Source organism: Vicia villosa, linkage group LG2, assembly GCF_029867415.1.
Source record: "Vicia villosa cultivar HV-30 ecotype Madison, WI linkage group LG2, Vvil1.0, whole genome shotgun sequence".
Lineage (NCBI taxonomy): Eukaryota > Viridiplantae > Streptophyta > Magnoliopsida > Fabales > Fabaceae > Vicia > Vicia villosa.
The window spans coordinates 17,483,633-17,503,795 of NC_081181.1; the positions used below are offsets into that span (position 1 = coordinate 17,483,633).

The 20,163-nt window shown below is 33.5% G+C and overlaps 2 protein-coding genes, 1 non-coding gene and 1 pseudogene across 5 annotated transcripts; 3 read left to right on the plus strand and 1 right to left on the minus strand.

The window, feature by feature from the left end:
* Window positions 1-600: 600 nt before the first annotated feature.
* LOC131654376 (small nucleolar RNA R71) lies at window positions 601-707 on the plus strand. The gene has a single exon (XR_009299417.1). It is a non-coding gene; the product is annotated as a small nucleolar RNA R71 (small nucleolar RNA).
* Window positions 708-9,219: 8,512 nt separating this feature from the next.
* Window positions 9,220-15,902, minus strand: LOC131649424 (pentatricopeptide repeat-containing protein At5g56310-like). 3 transcript variants are annotated; one of them, XM_058919186.1, is made up of 3 exons: window positions 13,467-15,902; window positions 12,365-12,471; window positions 9,220-11,225 (listed from the first exon to the last, which is right to left on the minus strand). In XM_058919186.1, exon 1 carries the CDS (start codon window positions 15,886-15,888, stop codon window positions 13,888-13,890), a length of 2,001 nt encoding a protein of 666 aa, XP_058775169.1. In that variant the 5' UTR covers window positions 15,889-15,902; the 3' UTR covers window positions 9,220-11,225; window positions 12,365-12,471; window positions 13,467-13,887. The 3 variants fall into 3 exon arrangements, with proteins under 3 accessions (XP_058775169.1, XP_058775170.1, XP_058775168.1); XM_058919187.1 differs by lacking the exon at window positions 9,220-11,225 and having other exon boundaries at window positions 12,328-12,457; XM_058919185.1 differs by lacking the exon at window positions 9,220-11,225 and having other exon boundaries at window positions 12,336-12,471.
* On the plus strand, window positions 9,530-12,017 carry LOC131648648 (uncharacterized; annotated as a pseudogene).
* On the plus strand, window positions 12,739-13,257 carry LOC131648649 (uncharacterized). Its single transcript, XM_058918386.1, has one exon. The coding sequence runs from the start codon at window positions 12,739-12,741 to the stop codon at window positions 13,255-13,257; it is 519 nt and encodes a 172-aa protein (XP_058774369.1).
* Window positions 15,903-20,163: the final 4,261 nt, after the last annotated feature.

Below are 20,163 nucleotides of genomic sequence, written 5' to 3' on the forward strand. Positions count from 1 at the left end.
TATTGTTGGGAAGCTATAAAGTTTTCCATCATGATTTCTATATTCGACTTCCTAGGGGCGTTTTGAGCAGCTACAGGCGCTTTTTGATAGCCAGGTGGGACAGTAGGTGCTTGTCCAGGCGCTAACGCATTGTTGTTCTTATATGAAAAGTTCGGGTGGTTCTTCCATCCAGGGTTGTACGTGTTAGAATAAGGGTTTCCTTGAGCGTAGTTTACTTGATCAGATGGGATACCAGTCAAGAGTTGACATTCGGCAACGACGTGTCCAGTCAACCCACAAATTTCGCAGTTAGGTGCTACAGCAGCCGCGGTGGCTGAAGGAGTGATGGTTAAGTTTTCGATCTTTTGAGTTAAAGCGTCTACTCTAGCGTTAACGCGGTCTATACCACTTACTTCGTACATTCCTCCTTTGGTTTTGGTTTTCTCTAGAGCAGCTCGCTCTCCTCCCCATTGATAATGGTTTTGTGCCATGTTCTCTATGAGGTTGTATGCTTCATCATGGGGTTTGTCCATTAATGCTCCGCCAGCAGCGGCATCTATAGTCATTTTAGTGTTATAAAGTAGACCACCATAGAAAGTATGGATGATCAGCCATGGTTCGAGTCCATGATGAGGGCATAGTCTAAGCATGTCCTTGTATCGTTCCCAAGCTTCGAAGAGTGATTCGTTATCTTTTTGGGTAAATCCGTTGATTTGACCTCTTAGCATAGCAGATTTGCTAGGCGGAAAATATCTAGCTAAGAATACTCTCTTCAGTTCGTCCCATGTAGTTATGGAATTAGAGGGCAGGGATTGAAGCCACGCTCTAGCTCTATCTCTCAAGGAGAAGGGAAAAAGGCGTAATCGAATAGCTTCGGAACTAACGTTGTTAGCTTTCACAGTGTCGGCATATTGCACGAACACGGATAAATGGAGGTTAGGATCGTCTGTAGGGCTTCCAGAGAATTGGTTCTGTTGAACAGCTTGTACCAGCAAAGGTTTCAGTTCGAAATTGTTTGCTTCAATTGCAGGTGGTGCGATACTTGAGTGCGGTTCAGCGCGTGAAGGAGCGGCATAGTCTCTAAGAGGACGAATAGCAGCCATCTCTAACTTCGGGGTAATTTGATTAATTTGATCAGTAAAGACCAATTCCTGATTAATCGGAATTGGTGCTACTTCGGGAAGATTGCGAGCTCGACGTTTGACGTTAATAAAATGTTCGATCTCGTTAATTTGTTGTATTAAATCTCCTACTTGTGAACGAGTATTTGGCATACAATCGTTCAAAAAGAAAGGAAAGAATTGCCCTAGTCTCTACGGTGTAACAATGAGTTACGATATCGACTTAAATAGTCCCCGGCAACGGCGCCAAAAACTTGATCGCGACTTTACGTATCTATAAATCTGATGACTGCAAGTGCACAGTCGTGTCGTGTAGTTTTAAAAGATATCAAATCCACAGGGACTATGAATCGATCTACCGTTATCTAAGGTTACTATGCAAAGCTAAGGCTACTATAATTTTTTTGTTTGTTTCTAAGGGAAATTGATTGTGAATTCTAAGAAATATAATAATAGACGGATATCAGTATGTATTTCGTTTAACTTAGGTGATCCGAAGGTCCATTGGCTAATGCATTAATTCGATTAAAAATATTTATTAATTCTATTGATTAAAAGTCCTCCTCTCAAACTCTCGCTCTGTTGATTTAGACTACTCTCCTAACTCGTAATGTACGCTCTCGCCATCCCATTAGATTTAGAAAAGCTCTTTGAAAACAACATAGTTAATAAAATGCTTGTTTTATGAAGTCGTTATCTACTTAAATCTCCTAATCTCAAACTCTCGCTCTGTTGACTCGGATCATGCTAATATCCCTAACGTACGCTTTCGCCACCCCGTGTCGGGTTTAAAAACACTTTTTGAAAATAAATAAGTTCTAATTAGTTTTAATACGCTTTCGCCATCCTTAAAACTAATGTCCCATGTCTACTATCCAGTTAAAGATCTCAAACTTTCGCTCTGTTGATTTCAACTTTTGACCGTCTTAAGACCTCAAACTTTCGCTCTATTGATTTTAAGACTCACTAATTAAATTAGACATACAAACCAAAAACAAGTGATATTTAATAAAACATAATTAAGCCAATTTATTTCGGATCCCACGGTTAACTTACTTTACATACCGATATCTTAATTAATTAGCCAGACATATTAATACGGTTAAACATGCATAAATTAATTTGGTTCATAATAAAAGGCATGTTAAATGGCATACAATATATCATGCAATAATAATAATAATAATAAAAGCGGTAAATAATAAACCTGAATTAAATAAATCTGAAATAAATTGAATCTTGAAGTACTCAAACTTCCACCACAGGTTGGCTGGATCGTTCTTCGGAAATTATTTGGCAGGAATTAAAACAAGGAAGGTAAAAATAAATCTAACGTAAGGCTAGATCTATAAAAGGTTCACTACAATTTCCGGTGTAGAAATTGTTGTGAGAAAATGAAAGCAGTTAAATGAAAGGCAGGAAAATAAATGCTTGAAGAATAAATTCGGCAGCACTTCGTTAGCAGAAATTCGGACCCTTTACACTGAAGTATCAGCCTCCTTTTATAGGGGAGGCTTTGCAGTTACGATACGTGAAAAGAGGGAGTTCTTGACTTGGAATTGGAGACGTGCGTCTCCATTTTTTGGGGAAGACTTGTTGAACGACTTGAGACGTGCGTCTCAAGTGGAGAGGATCTAGGGGCAGTTGGAGACGGGCGTCTCCTCTTGGTGACGTGGCAGAGAGACGTTGGAGACGTGCGTCTCCACGTGCTGGAACGAGTTGGGCCACGCGCAAATGGTTCCTTCGTGGGCAGGACTTGCACTTTGCAGAATTGGGTCTTCTTTGCACCCCTTTCTTACTTCAGCACCCTTTTTTTTCATCTTTTAGGCATAAATAGCAATGAATTTAGCTCCATTTCTTTCCTTTTCACGAATAGTCTCAATATGAGCGTAAAACCTGAAACATCGCAAATACCCGCATAATATCACAATAAAACAATATAATTAAAGAAAAATGCTAATAATACTTATGGATTTTAAGCTAAATATACGATATAAAATCGTGTTATCATCAAGTCAAATTTCAAGGAAATATGAATGATGGATAAGTTTAATCAAAATGGATTCATGAAAATCAAGAAAATTTGGAAAATTGGTCATTTTGAAGCAACTTAGAATTTTTCTAAGTACCAAAATATCATGTTCATGGAGGTGACTTTTCAAGGTTGCAACTTCCTCCTCAAGTATCTATTTTGAGAAAACAAGGGCTACAATTCAAGATTTCATATGATACTACATCATGGTGAAGAGCTTGGATTCAAAATCATTCCTCAATTTCTTATAGTAACGGGGCAAGATGAGATGCCACATTGTGAAAATTGTCAAAACACTTAGAATTTTTCTAAGTGTCAAATATCATGTTCATCTAGCCTACTTTACAAGCTTGTAACTCCTTCCTCAAGCAACCATTTATCATGCCCAAGGGATGTACTTAAATATGGCATTTCATACTTCAATATTATGGAAATAGTGAATTAAAAAGCTCATAAGAATTTGAAGTTATGAATTGATCAAGTTGATGTCTCAAATTTTTGAAATATTCAAATACTTAGAAATATTTCTAAGTGTCAAACAGTTGCCAAATCCAATTTTGTTGGCCAATTTTCTCCATGATCCAAGATGATTCAATCCAAGTGATCAACATCAAAGTTGTAGAGGAATATGTCCTCTTTCCAAAGAATCCAAGAGCATGAACTTATGTTGCTTGAGCTAGGAGTTTCAAAGAGATGAAGTTGGCATGTTAGAGCTATTTTGAAGGTCCATTTTTCATGTCCAAACATAAACGATGTGATCTTTCTTGTAGGCATATGTTGCTTCTAAATCTCAGCAAAATAAGTGTTTTACACAAACCCTTGATGCATTACACAAGTGTTTGAAGCATTGTCCAAATAGCATTCCATTCATGGATCATTTTGATGAAAAGCTTCATTTCCATTTTAATAAAGATCACTTTTATCCAACAACTATTGCATTGAGCTACCAAATTGTTTCTTCTGATCACACTCCATCTCAAAGCTAAGAAGCAACATCCTAAACTCAGAAAAAGCCTCCTTACTGTCTCATGAATCACTCCATCTTTCATGGGAACCATAATTCTTTTGAAACACTTTTTGTAACTTGGAAGGCAAACCAGCATTGAGATACAATCAAAACCAATTTGATTCATTTATGAGTCTCATTTCCAACCTCTATAAAAGGCCTTCAAAGCTCAGAACTCAAACACACCAAGAAATCTCACAAAAACTCCATTTTTACACCTTAAAATCCTTAACTTTGAAACTTGCAAATCCATCAAGTTTCCTTCATTTTTTCCATTGAAACATCGTCAATATAACATATAGAAACTATTGTATGCATTAGTTTGTAACTGAAACACCTTCATCACAATTTCCCAACTCTCATTTTTTCACTTTGCAAGTGGACTTGGTTGGAATACTTCAAGCAATTTCAAAACAAAGTAAGAATACCAATAGTTTCATGGAGGTTCAAGGAAGCTCGGTGTATCATCACTTCACTTCTGTAAGTGCAAAAAAGGGGCATTGAACCTTGCTCCAATAGGTAAATTTTCGTGACTTCGAACTCTGTCATATGAGCATCATTTTAAACATCTTTTGACATGATTGTGTTTGTTTTTATATGAGGATTGAAATCCCTATGCATTTGGGTTTCGATTATGCTTGGTTACAATTTAATTTAAATTTGAATTTTTAGGGTGTAGGCTTTAATATAAAAAATTAAGATTAATGAATGAGAATTACAAAAATGTTTAAATTTATATAACTTAAAAATTGGGTTTTCTTGATTTTAAATAACCAAAATTGTCAAAAATAATTTCCAATTCATTCTCACCACACAAAGATATCCCCAAAAATACTTTGATGATTTATTTATAAGTTAAATGACTTTTACCCCTATCATTATAGCGAGTTTTGATTTACGCCCCCTTAATAAAAAAAATTGAAATTCTCCCCTCGTAATACGCGGATTCCATAGAAATTTAGTAACAGGTGGGTAGCGAAGGGCGCTACCACTAGACCAATTAGTTTATTGTTTTTATTGTTAGAACTGAAATTATATATTATATATATATTCTAACTTTGTTTTATTATCTCTTTGATATATTTTGATATATATTATGTTAACAATATGTTAAATGTATATAGTATGTTAACAGTAAGTATTATATTATATATAGTATGTTAATAGTAAATATATGGTATGTTACGGTAAGTATTATATTTATTAAAACATTAAAACGAATTATATATATATATATATATATATATATATATATATATATATATATATATATATATATATATATATATATATATATATATATATATATATATATATATATATATATATATATATATATATATATATTAGTACAAAAAATATATATCTCTTATAATGAGTGTGTGTTTAAATGAATGTATGTTATTCAAAATATTTTGAGAAATAATTTTAAATTTATAAAATATTTTTAAATTACAAAGAACATTATTTATAATTTATGTGTTTAAATGAATATATGTTATTCAAAATAAATTTTAATGTTATTAAAAATTAATTTAAATTATAGTTTATATGTTTAAACATGAATATATGCTATCCAAAAAATATATACAATTTCAGTTTTAATATATAATATACCAATTCATTTCAATGAAAATATCACATTGAGGACGTGGATTACCCACATGTTACAAAATTTTGAGAAAAAAAACAACTTACTAAATTTTACAAAACTTAAAATAATAATAAATAAAATGCCAAATCATAATTAAAATAAATAAAAAAATTTAAAAAATGGAATGCCACCAGAATTAAAATAAATAAAAATTATTAAAAAAAAGCTACATGGGACGCCACCTATACAGATTCTAATGTACAATCAGCACTATAGTGACAAAGGGGGGTCTGCAAATAGAATCTGTGTATTATGAGGGGGGAATCTCAAATTTTTTCTTAAGGGGGCGTAAATCAGAACTCGCTATAATGGCAGGGGGTAAAAGTCATTTAACATTTTATTTATGAGAATTTCTTTATCCACCTTCCTATCTTCTTAGTGACCCTCAGCGAAATTCCGTAATTGCCCCTTTACTTCGGAAATGCATTTCCAAAGTTGAAAAAAAGACTGATTTCGGAAATGCATTTCCGAAATCACCTTTTTTTTACGTAAAAAAAAAATTCGGAAATGCATTTCCGAAATAATGCGCGTTCTGCTGTTTAAACAAAACAGCCTCCCCCCCCCCCCCCAAAGAAAATTCAAAGACGATCAAAGGCTACTCCAAAGGCTCTTAAACTACTTCTAAAGCACCTCCAATAACATCTCAAATCTGTAAGTTTTCTAAACTTTCAATGTAGGATTGAAATTGATATTTGGGGTGTTATAGTGTAGTTCATTTAAGTTATTACATGTCACTGGTGTTGTTTAGATAGGAAAATTGAGGTTTTTATGCACTTAGGGCAAGATTTTGGGTTTTCTGCAAAAATGGTGTCGCAGGTGTTTTCGGAAGTGCATTTCCGAAAACACCTCCCTGACTAGTTTCAGAAATGCACTTCCAAAGTTGACCCAAATGTTTTTTTTCTTAATTTTGTTGATTGTTTAGCCTTCTAACCTGTTTGCTTATGGATTTCAATTATTTCAGGAAAATGGAAGGCAACCCAGCTAGAATTAGACAGGGGGAGAGACACAGACAGCGTCGGCTAGACGCGAGCGGGCGGCGCAGCTTGCATCGACGCGGGGACGGGGTGGAGTACGAGCACCCGTCCAGACAGATGAGCCTGGTTCCTCGTCTGCATCGAGGAGTCGGCTGGCTCGGATATCTTCTTCCCGTCAGGAGGAGGTACGGGTGGAGGAGGAGGTGAGATACCAGGAGGCGGAGGAGGAGATACCTGATGCTGATCCTCCACACGGAGAGGAGGACTACCCGGAGTGCCTAGGGACATGTCCGTGCTGATTTTCTACCACGAGCACGTCGCTCGACGTGTTTGGGAGGGAAAGGTATTTTTTATAATTTATCCGACTTTATTATTTAACCGTTTTTTATTTAGCTTTTTATTCTATATTTTCTTAACGGTCTAATTAACAATGTTTTCTGTTTTTGTTGTAACAAGAAAGGCCGACTTTAAAAATGGTGAACCTCGCGCGGAAGATTTTTGGTCTCTTTAAACCAGAGGCGCAATGGTTTAATGATGCGGTGACTGCTTCTGGGCTAGGTGGGTTGTGCATGACCGGGTATACCACCATTAGCCACGGCATGCAGGGGGTTTTGTGGAGCGGTGGCATAGGGAGACGTCTTCTTTCCACTTACTGGTTGGGGAGATGACTATCACCTTGCACGATGTGCATTGTCTTCTCCACTTACCGATTAGGGGGATGCTGCTGAACCATTCCCGAATCCAGAGGGTCGATGCGATCGAGTGGATGGCGATCTATCTGGGTATGGACCCTTATATGGTTGATTATGAGTGTCGGACGACAAATGGGCCTCATATCTGGTTCTCCACATTGAGCGATCAGTATGAGCACCACTTGGTGGCGGCGGCCAATTCCGAGGATGCGGGTAACGACCTATTTATGGAGTATCACCGTGCCTGCGCTCTCCGGTGCTGGTTCATGTTTTTGGTAGGCACTGCACTCTTTGTGGACAAGAGTGCAAGATATGTCGACGTGACCTACCTCCGCTACTTCATGGACGTGACTACCATTCACCAGTGGAACTAGGGGTCAGCTATTCTGGTATACCTATACCAGAAGCTGAATGAAGCCTCCAACTGGAGAACCAGGAAGATGACCGGATCCGCCACACTCCTGAAGGTACGTTTCATTTTAATTGTTTCACATTTATTTATGGTTCGTATTTATTTTTAATACATTATCGTGTTTCTGTTTCAGAGCTGGATCATCTCCTACTTTCCCCGCATCCACGGCTTCGCCATTGATCCTGCGTACGAGGACGCCATGTCCAGGACCGCCCGATACGTTCTCCAAAGGGTGAACAATGCAGTGGGATCATATCGCAGGTACCTCGACCGCACAGCTCACGATGACATTCGTTGAAGGCCATTCAGTGACTACACTGTTGTTGTCCCCTTTGACTGCATCGCGTTATACTCTGGTTGGTTGGCATGCGAGACCAACACCATGGTGAGGTATCTCCCTGAGCGGTGCATGCGGCAGTTTGGACATGTGCAGATGATACCGAAGTCACCGTTTGAGGCTGCTCCCGACACAATTACCCGAGTGGAGCTCACTGCCATATTTGAGGACTGGGAGCATCATTTGGTCCCGGAGGAGTATCGTCGCATGCAGGCCACCCAGGAGTGACATTGTGTAGAGGGGTACGTCACATGGTTCTGTCGGGTGTCACATCTTCTAATGACAGTCGACGCTCTCGGCGCTCCTAGGCCAGCATACGAGGAGATACTGGAGAACCAGCAGGCCGAGGATGACCATGCCATTGATCTCCTACCGATATGTCAGCGGATAGAGATGCTTGGATGGGACGCGTTGGAGCGAGATATCATTGATCAGGGCGGTCCAGAGGCAGACGCCGTGGTGGAGAGGATGGTCGGTGATGCGGGCGGTGCAACGGCACATAGGAGGCAGAGGAGGTCCCAGAGAGTTAGGATTAGGCATACACAGTAGGGGTTCCGGATTATTTTTCTTGGATTTTATTGTATTTGGGTTGTATTTCGCACACTATTACTATTTTATTCGGCTTGAATATATTATTCGGCTTGTATTTATTATATTAGTATTTTATATTAATATGTCGTTTATTTTATTCGGCGTTTTCGTTTAATTAAAAATACGGGACTGTTAAGAAAAACATTAAAAAAAAACACAATTTCTGCATAATTCGGAAGTGCACTTCCGAAAACCCCCAAAAATGTGAAAAAGGTGTTTTCGGAAGTGCATCTCTGAAAACACCCTCCATTTGGCGTTTTCGAAAGTGCATTTCCGAAGTCTGGAAAAATCTAAAAAAAAAAAAAAGTACTTCGGAGATACATCTCCGAAGCAGGGGCAATTTGGAAATTTTACTAGGGGTCACCCCATATAGAGGTCAATAAAAAAATTCCCTTATTTATTTGCTTTAGTACCTTTATTTTATTATTTTGTTACTTAAAAGAAACCTTAAAAATACCTTTGATTTTGATCATTCCCCTTTGATATTCTTTACCAATTTTCTTGATAATACCTTTTTGCCATACCCTTGATGCCTTTTATCTTCATGGGTGATAAAAAGTTTGATAGGTCGGAATGCTAAGTTTTCAAGTCAAATTTTCATATTTATTAAAGCATATTTTATTTTATATTTTGACACCATCAAAGGATAGCCTATATTTAAAAAAAAAAAAAAAAAAACTTATTAAACAAACAACTTACTCAAGGGAGATGAATATAACAGATTCAAATACATGGCATTATATGATACAAGGCAAAGAAGCAGGCCAGCTATGGAAGATCGACAAACAGGTCAAACCTTAGCTTATCCTGAAGCTATTCTATTAACCAAACCAATTAATCCTCAATATAGAGGAGAGGTAAAGTGAAACAACTTTTTTTAATTTAGCTTTTATACTTTTGGCAAATGAAATTGGTTATGTAATGATTTTGCTATGATCAGGTGGATGATAAATATTAGTACTCATGTGAGAACAATGTTCATGGATTGATTAGTTTGGACTCGGATGAGCCCATAGGTTTTTGGATGATAACACCAAATAATGAGTTTCGCAATGGTGGACCCATTAAGCAAGATCTTACTTCTTATGTTGGGCCCATCACTCTTTTCCTATGTCCCAACTTCTATTTTATTTATTTTTTGTTAGTAAATGAAATAATAATAACCATTAGAAATTCACACACACAATCGTAAGTAATAGGGTTCAACCCCTAATGATGACATCCAACAAGATAATATCAATTTCTATTAACTGAGTTATGATTTGCGGAGAACTTTTATTCTTTCTCTTTATATTATATTTATTTTGTTGAAATATAAAATTTGATTTGCATATTTCGTTTGTGTATAGATGTTTGTGAGTACACATTATGCTGGAAAGGAAGTGGCAATGACATTTGAAGAAGGTGAAACTTATAAAAAAGTTTTTGGTCCTGTTTTTGTTTATCTTAACACTAATTCAAGTGAAAATGACAATTCAAACCTTTGGTCAGATGCTGTTCAACAGGTACTATAGTTAATCCAACCACATTGTTTAATTGCTTATGTTAATGACAAATAATATTTAATTAGTTTCTTTAAACATTTGATTAGTTATCCAAAGAAGTTCAAAGTTGACCTTATGATTTTCCTCAATCAAAAGATTATTTCCCACCTAATCAAAGGGGAACAGTGCTTGGAAGGTTACTAGTTCAAGATAGGTACATTTTTTTTATTTATTTATTTATTTGATTTCATAAAAGAAAGAAATATAAAAATTGATTTAATGTTTCTTCATTTCATTGCTTGAATAGATACTTCAAAGGAGGGAGATTTCAATATACAAATGCTTATGTTGGTCTAGCTTTGCCTGGAGATGCAGGATCATGGCAGAGAGAAAGCAAGGTATCAATTTATATAACATTTTTCGAATTTATGTAAGAGTCTTTTATGTGAAAATTTGAATTTAATTTTCGAATTCTACACTAAATATCTTTGATTAAATCACTAGAATGAAATAACTAGTATAAAACTATTGAACATCGTGTTTTCCTGATTTTTGATTCTGATGCATCTAAAATAATTTTACGCAATTCATAGGGTTATCAATTCTGGACTCGAGTTAATCCGAAGGAATACTTCAAAATAAGTAATATTGCGCCAGGTGACTATAATTTGTATGGTTGGGTCCCTGGATTCATTGGTGATTACAAATTTAATTCTACAATTACCATCACCCCAGGTAAAATATTTTTTTTATTCTTGCCGATTAATTTAGCACAAAAACCAGTTATAACTTGGATAATTTAACAATTACCTGTTTGAACTTATAGGAGGAGTCATAAACTTAAATTCACTTGTATATAATCCTCCAAGAAATGGACCAACGATTTGGGAAATCGGAATCCCAGATCGTTTGGCTTCAGAATTTCATGTACCAGACCCTTATCCTACGCTTGTGAACAAATCATACACCAAACAAAACAAAGACAAGTTAGTCCAAAGCTCATTATTTATTTAAAACTATGCTTTGTAATATGAAATACTTTTATACTTAAGTTATTCAAAAGATAAAATTTTACAGGTTCAGGCAATATGGATTGTGGGAACGCTACAATGATTTATATCCAACTGATGATCTTGTTTACACTGTTGGTGTTGACAAGAATAGAGATTGGTTTTATGCTCAAGTTACAAGGTAGTAATAATAAAAATAAAGTTTTTGTGTAGAATTATATTGTTACTAAATTTTAAAGAATTTTGACTCATAATTGTATTGTAAACAGAAAAACAGAAAACAAAACATATTAACCAACAACATGGCAGATTATATTTGAACATCAAAATGACATTATCAGTGGAAACTACACACTTCAACTGGCTTTGGCTAGTGCTGCTGATGCTGATCTACAGGTACATCTTTGCACAACAATATCTTATGATGAGATTAAAGTAACTATATAACAATTGAAGATAACAATTTGATTGGATTAAATGTTCAGGTTCGGTTCAACGACGCTGGCGTAGATCCACCTCACTTTGCGACAGGGCGCATTGGAGGAGACAGTGCCATAGCAAGACATGGAATTCATGGATTGTATTGGTTGTTTAGCATTGATGTTCCAAGTAATCTTCTTGTGAAAGGAAAAAATTTCATCTATTTGAAGCAGTCAAGAGCCTATAATCCTTTCCAAGGAGTTATGTATGATTATATTCGTTTAGAACGACCACCAATAACTTGATTACGCTCTTATAATGCATTTCCTTATCTTTCAATAAATAACATGAACATTTTCTTTCATTTACAATTGGGTTCCTATGAGCATGCAATGATTTTCCGCACTATCTGATATATCATATGGCATTGGCTATGATAAGCTCATCAAGACTTGTATTAGTCATGAGTAATGAGTTTAGGGAATGTTTCCTAATCTAGTGTGTCCTTATGTGGATATTTCTTTATTCTACACTTCAATTTCATACCCAAAACTGCTTTAAAATGCAACAAAAGCTAACCACCAGGACAAGAAAATGCAAGATCCTCTGAATACAATAGTGAACTAAGTCCACAAGAACACAGATGCAATACCTCCTTGATTACTGAAAGACTTTCTTCTGCAACATGCAACTTTGCATCTTTTTCCCATGTAAGTTTCCTGGCTTTGCTTATTTCTTCCTACACCTTGGTTTGCCAGACTGAACCATAAGAAACATTATTTTTTATCAATCATGCGATAATAAGATTCACAAATAATTCGGCTACTTTTTAGCAAGCTAAGATATTGTTAACTCAACACATAAAAACAAAATATGTATAATGCTATTAGTTCAATGCAATGATTGTACAATATTATTTCTGCATCCTGGGTCTACAAAAGCATTCTCAATACTAGAGCACACATTGCAGAGATACAAGAACAGTGGGATAGAAGTCTGCTGGCTAAGAAGTTTCACATGAGTAAGATGTATAAAGGATTATTGCAACAGGAGCCTAATGTTGACTGGCATACTCTACTGGTGGGCAACATAGTTAGGCCTCGAGCTCTGTTCTACCTTTGGCTTACATGTCATCAAAAGTTTGCTACAAAAACTAGGCTGAAGAAGATTGGTGTGGACATTGATACTAAATGTTGCTTTTGCCAGGAAGAGGAAACATTGGAGCACCTCCTTTTCTGTTGTGACCCAATGACAGTTATTTGGCAGGAGATTTTACTTTGGCTTGGGGTTACCCGCACACCTTTACAATGGCATAGGGAATTAGCTTGGATCATTCGATATTGTAGTGGGAAAGGGGAAAAGTGTGGACTTATGAAGCTGGCTGCAGCAGAAACAATATACTATTGTTGGAAGTATAGAAATGACACATGCTTTGGGCATTCATATGATAGGAACATAGTTGTAGATAATATAAAAGATACCATCATACATAGAGGATGGAGAATTAGAAAATATAGAAACATAGTGGCTCAACTATTGATGTAAGTACTAGTGTAAGGTTGGATCCTTTATGATCACCTTGGTTTGTAACTGTTTTTTGAATTAATCCAATATTTTATTGATTCAAAAAAATGATTGTACAGTATTCCTACTCAGTCATTCTAACAAGTACTTTGGCCATACAGCCAATGCGGGATAACAATAAACGTATACACTCATTTTGTAACGCCGATTTTCAGAAATTAATCATCTACCTTTTCCTTCTCAGTCTGTTCCTTCAGCCGATCAACTCCAACTACTTCTGGTATTATGCATCAAATAGCATTTGCTAAAGAAGAGAAAAAAACAGAGAGAATGATAACAGGTTATATTTGTAACTATTCTAAATAAGTTGACCGTTCCAAATTACTTTGATTCCAGTGTCAAGTGTCAAAGTCAGGATCATCAAATGAAATGTTCGAATGGCTTCCCAAGGAAGGAACTGCCAATGGAAAGCTTATATCTCAAACCATTTTCCCATTTAAGCGCCCCGAACTGACACTCTGTCTCAAGTGATGATTCACCAGAAATTTCTGTTGGCATGGAACTTTGGCAATCAATGTGGAATGTCTTTATATAGGATTACTTGTCACATAGGAAGATCAGAGGGCATCACATGTCCCAATCTTCCTTTTATTATTCAGAGTTCAGTCCTAAATTAATTTCCCCAAGCACCACCTCAGCAGTTTTGGCTTCTGTGTGAGACTTATCGCCTGCCACAAACTTGTGAAGAGTTCCATTCAGTTCCATATAGCTCAAACCGGACGGCTTCTGTATAGCAACATTGTCTATTGCTTTTCTCAAACCAGCAGCTTCATCATGCTGATCCATGTCAGCTAGCATGTTAGATAGCATCACATAGCTGGCACCGTGATCGCGCTCCAACTCAAGAAGCTCATAGCTGGCAAGTCTAGCAAATGCAACATCTCCGTGTACTTTACAAGCACTTAACAGTGCTCTCCAAATGACAGCATTGGCCTTAAATGGCATCTTTAGAACTAAACGATGTGCTTCGTCCAGACGGCCGGCCCTTCCAAGAAGGTCAACTATACAGCCATAATGCTCCATTTCAGGATTAACACCATACACAGTTAACATGGATTCAAACAGTTTTTTTCCAACATCAACCAAACCACAATGTCCACAAGCACTTAAAACTGCTATAAAAGTGATTTTGTCCGGTTTTAATCCTAATAACCCCATTTCTTCAAATAAAGTTAAAGCATGTTCACCGAGACCATGATGAGCAAGACCAGAGATAATAGAATTATACAGAATAGTTGTTTTCACATCATCACTTATTTTACGGAACACATCCAAAGCAGCGTCAATGCTACCGCATTTGGCATACATATCAACAACAGCAGAAATAAACCCGCCATTCAGACCACATGTCCAATTCTCACCAGCATATTGATGGTGAATCCTTCTTCCCAACTCAAGAGAACCTAGCCTCGCACACGCGGAAAGAGCAGCAACCACAGCAACCTCGTCCGGTTTCAACCCAAAACCTTCCATCTTCACAAACAATTCCAATGCTTCTCGAAAACATCCAGCATGAGAGTAACCACTAATCATAGCAGTCCAAGAAACCACGTCTCTTTCACCCATTCGGTCAAACAATCTTCTAGCAACCTCAACTTCTCTCCGCAAAGCATAAGCACTCACCAAAGAAGTCCAAGCCGGAACAACACCCATCCCAATTTTCATTCCACTCACAGTCACAACCCTCTCAGCCATAACCAAACACCCACATTTCGCATACATATCAACAAGCTTATTCACCAACAAAACACTACCACCAAAACACCCCAATTCTCTATAAACCAAACCATGCACTTCCCTCCCAATCCTATAATTCTCCAACAAAGAACAACACGACAACAAACCAACAAAAGTATACTCATCCGGCTTAACACAAGCCCCCCTCATCTCCTCAAAAACCCGAAAACAACATTTTACAAAACCAGCACGCACAAACCCATTAATCATCGTATTAAACGAAACACAGTTTCTCACAGGAATTTCTCCAAACACCTTGTAAGCATCATCAACACCCCCAAAAGCACAATAGAAATTCAACATACCATTGTTAACATAAACATCTGAACCATACCCATTTCTCACAACATGGCAATGAACCTGAAGACCCATTTTAGGACTATTATCAGTTACCAACAAATTAGCACATGATTTAAAGAGATAAGGGAAGGTAAACGAATCAGGTGATATAGAACAGGAGAGCATTGATTTGAAGAGGGAAAAAGGGTGTTTTGGTGGAGAGTGAAGGGTGAGGGAGTATGCTTTGATGATGGCGTTCCATAGGAAGAGATCGGGGTTGGTGATTTGGGAGAAGAGGGTGTGGGAATGGTGTAGGGATTGTGAGGAGGTGGATGTGGCGTAAAAGGTGAAGAGAGTGGTGGAGAGGAAGAGATTGTTGTGGTGGCCAGTTACTATCATGTGAGCATGGATTTGGAGAGCTTGTTGCAGGGATTTGCATGATGATAGCAATGATTTTATGCATTGGTTGGTTTGAGTTCGTAATGATAGTGTGTGTTTTGCTGCCATTGTAGCATAACTGTTTGTAATGGTTATTATGATAGTTAAGTTTTCTTCAAAACACATAACACTGAACATTTCCGCAACATCTCATCTCACTTAAATTTCTGTTCATTATACTTAGACCAAAAAAAGTGTTGAATTAATTTTCTTACTAAAATAGCTTTTATTTAAACTATGGTCCGTGCGTTGCACGGATTTAATTAGAATTTTTATATTAATAATTTATATATATAAATTATATCATATGTTTACACTTATTTTAAAGTTATATTAAATATAAACAAAATTTTAAAAATATGAGAATTACTAATAATTTATATATGATAAAATTTCAATTATGTTATTTAAATTTGAAAGATTTGTCATATTTATATGAATAATACAATATTATATTAAATTATTTATAGATAATATTTGTGATTAATCATTAAATTCATAATACATATAAGAGTAGATCAATCTAAATTTCAATTATTCTTTTAGTGTTTAGTCTATAATTTACAAAACCTAAGAATTTTTTTATTCAATGTCAAGTCCAAAAAACGGTTTATACCATATATTCTCTAGATTTTTTTTTCAAATCATATTATATTTTAATATATTGATTTTTCTTCGGTGTTACTATGTTAATCAAATAACCTCATTAATATTTTCCTGGGGTATGGGAAACGATTATTTATTATGGGTTAATCATCTTAATAAATTAATTATTTTCACTTCAATAATTAAATTAAAGAAAAAATGATTTTGAAAATTAAAATGAAACTTTAAAGTTATTTTTTTCAATTTCATAGGCATTAATGATTCTAAATTTTTTTAAATTAAGTTATTAATATTTTAACGAAGCTATTTTAATTTTTTATTAAATAGTGATATTTTGATTATTAAATTTACTTTTATCATAAAAAAATTGCAGATTAGTTGATTAGTTTGTTAGAATATTTAAGAATATGTTAAATTTTAAAGAATTTTAGAATATATTAGAATGTTAGTTTGAGTCTTAATTATATGAGTTTATTAGAATATTTAAGAATATGTTAAATTTTAAAGACTAATAAAAAAATCGATGTAACTGGAAACAATATAGGAATCATATTAAGTTTTATCAATTAGTTTGTATCTTAGGATTTTAATGAACGAATAATTTGTAAGACAACAATTTCATAGCTGTCATTTATAATTCAATAATAATTGTAATAAAATATAATTAAAAAAATAGTTTCAAAATGTTCAATATTACATTAATTGTTGAGTTAGGGTGTGTTTGGTTCGGGGTACATGGAGGGGAGGGGAGGGGAGGGAATATTTTTAATTAAATGTGTCTGGTTCAAATTTTATGAGGGGAGCAAAACCCCTCCAAAACACACTTTTTGCGTTCCTCCAAATCGGAGGAATTTGGAGGGGAGGGGAGGGAATATCAACTTTAATATTTTTAAAATTATTATAATTACCATAGTATCCTCAGTTTAATTTTAATATTTTAAAATTATTCATTTTCTTTTGTATTATTGCTCTCTTCTGTGTGATTTTTCTCGATTGCTTCTATCAACTTATTATAATCATTTTCCACCTTCAAATTATTTTGAAATTTTTGTCCTTAATATAAATCATAATCATTTCACTTTTTTGATTTTTTTTTATAACTCTTTTATGTTTATTTATGTTTTTTTCTAATTTTGTTATGTATCCTATCATATTTTCTTTTATATCAAATTTTAAAATTTTCATTTTAATTAATTAATTTATTTTATTAAAAAATTTAAACCATTTATATTTAATACTAAATTATTTTATGTGTTAAATAATTCATTACGATTTCAAAGTTGTTATCAACATATAGTTTAATTTGTTTTTGAACATTTTATTCGAATTAAGTGAACTCAAATTTTTAACGTTATGTAGTAAATTATAACTTTTTAGTCGCTCAATATTAGAAATTTTACTAACAAAAAAATATGTATAGATTTTTCACATTTGAATATCATATTGTATCACTTATATAAGATAATAAGGATAAAAATGTAAATTATTAATAAAACCCCTCCCCTCCTGAACCAAACATATTTTTAATTAAAATCCCTCACTTCCCCTCCCCTCCCCTCGTTTGAACCAAACACTTATCTGATTAAAAAAATCCCCTCACCTCCCTTCCCCTTCTCTCCCCTCCATTAAAATCCCTCATCTCCCCTCCCACTCATTTGAACCAAACACACCCTTAAAAATTGGAACGATAGGTAAATATTATAAGTTCATATTAAGAAATATAATTATTTACTCAAATTAGTAAGCAATATAATTTCAGAATTTCTAATAGTCATCAATTATAAATTTAAGATTTAGATTGATAGATAATTAGTAAATAATGAAAAATTGAGATTCAATTTTATTTTTTTAATATGATAGCAACGACAAAGTTAATATTTTAATTGGTAGATAATGTCACTAATATTAAAAAGCAGAGTTTAGATTTTTTTTTTTTGAGTAAGAATTTGGAAATAAAAAAAACTTCGTAACAATTAAAATAAAAATTAAATATTATTGTTATGTACTAATAAAAAAATAATGTAATTGATATGATTAGATCTGGACGAATGCAATTGCAAGAGTCGTATGTGCATATTTATTACAAAAACAATAAATAACTTATTTTAAAATAATTATGAGTATATATATATATATATATAGGGAATGTATCAAGTAGGAGGGTTTTTAAATAAGAGATAAGAGCATTCAATGCTAACCATTAGATTAATCAAGAGAGAGAAATAATAATTATATTAATATTTTAATTAATAATTTAATTTCTCTCTCTTGATTAATCCAATAGTTAGGATTGAATGCTCTTATCTCTTATTTAAAAATTCCTCCTACTTGATACATCTCATATATATATATATATATATATATATATATATATATATATATATATATATATATATATATATATATATATATATATATATATATATGATTAAAATAATAATTGTAATTTATAATAAAGTAAGAAATAATAATTTATATTCGAAAGAATGCATAAGTACTACTATTATAAGAATTTGAAGAAAGAGGAAGAAAATTAAACCCAAAAAAATAAAAAATAAATATCAAAATGAAAGCATATGTATTGCAATTTCTAAAATTGTGATGCTCCAAATTACTGAAAGATACTAATGGTTCATTATTCGTTCTAAGATTGTTGTATGTAGGAGTTAGGCTTATTAGACTCATTCAAATTGCAAAACCTGCAAAATAAAATTACAAATTATATTATAAAATATGAATATGATCAAAACAATATTTATGAAATGAATAGGAATATGATCAAAACAATAAAATTAAAATTTATACAAAAAATATGAACGTGAAATTGATTTGAATTGAATAGATATAAAAAAAACATGAAACCTTACCGAATTAGATAAAAATAGAAAAATCAATTCTCTTTTTGAATCGGTGTTGAATAATTCACTCATTCATCTCATGCTTTGTCAAGTTCTAAAACATTTATGTGATGAAGAAAAAGAGAGGAATTTATCTATTTAAGGAGGAAAGTGAGACAATTTGACCATTTAAGAATAATAAAAGGATATTATGTTATGTTTCCGATACTAACCATTGTTAGCCATTTTAGATAAGATAATTGTTTGAAAAATGATCGTGTGATGAAAAGACCAAATAGATATTTATAAAGAATGACAAAAGTATTAATATAAATATGAATTAATATATATCTATATGGGAGTTACAAAATACTTATGAATATATTAATTTATATTTATATTATATTAATTTATATGAATTGATTAATGAGTGGGTGAAGAATTTGAAAAGAAATATAGAGATAGGAATGAGTTATAAGGTTGAGTAAATGAAATAATTAATGGAATTATATGGGAGTTACAAAATTAATAGAATTGAATATTTATATTTGCAGTTACGTAAAAATTGGGTCACTATGAAAATCATAAATAAGGGTTGCCATCATGATTTAGGATTGTATATTAGAATATTTATATTTTATATTTTTCATGTTTTAATTCGAATATCAAAAATTAAAAATTCAAATTATAAAGTAGATTCCTACTAACATTGTCCAAAATACCAAGTGATACCTTATGATATTTTAATTAAAATTATCATAATTATAAAGTAGATTTAAATATGAAATTGATAAATCAATAAGTGAATATTTTTTTTATCATAATTAGGTGTTAAAATACATTTTATATTTGTGATATATGATTTGTATTTATTATTTTAAAAAACTAAGTAATTCAAAATTTAAATGAAAATATTAATAATATAATTATTATTCTTATTTGACTTTTTTTAATTTTAATTTTTAAATTT

Excerpts from the sequence above, each read along its gene's own strand:
- LOC131648649 (XM_058918386.1), top strand. The coding sequence starts at position 12,739 with ATGTATAAAGGATTATTGCAACAGGAGCCTAATGTTGACTGGCATACT.
- LOC131649424 (XM_058919186.1), bottom strand. The coding sequence starts at position 15,888 with ATGTTCAGTGTTATGTGTTTTGAAGAAAACTTAACTATCATAATAACC.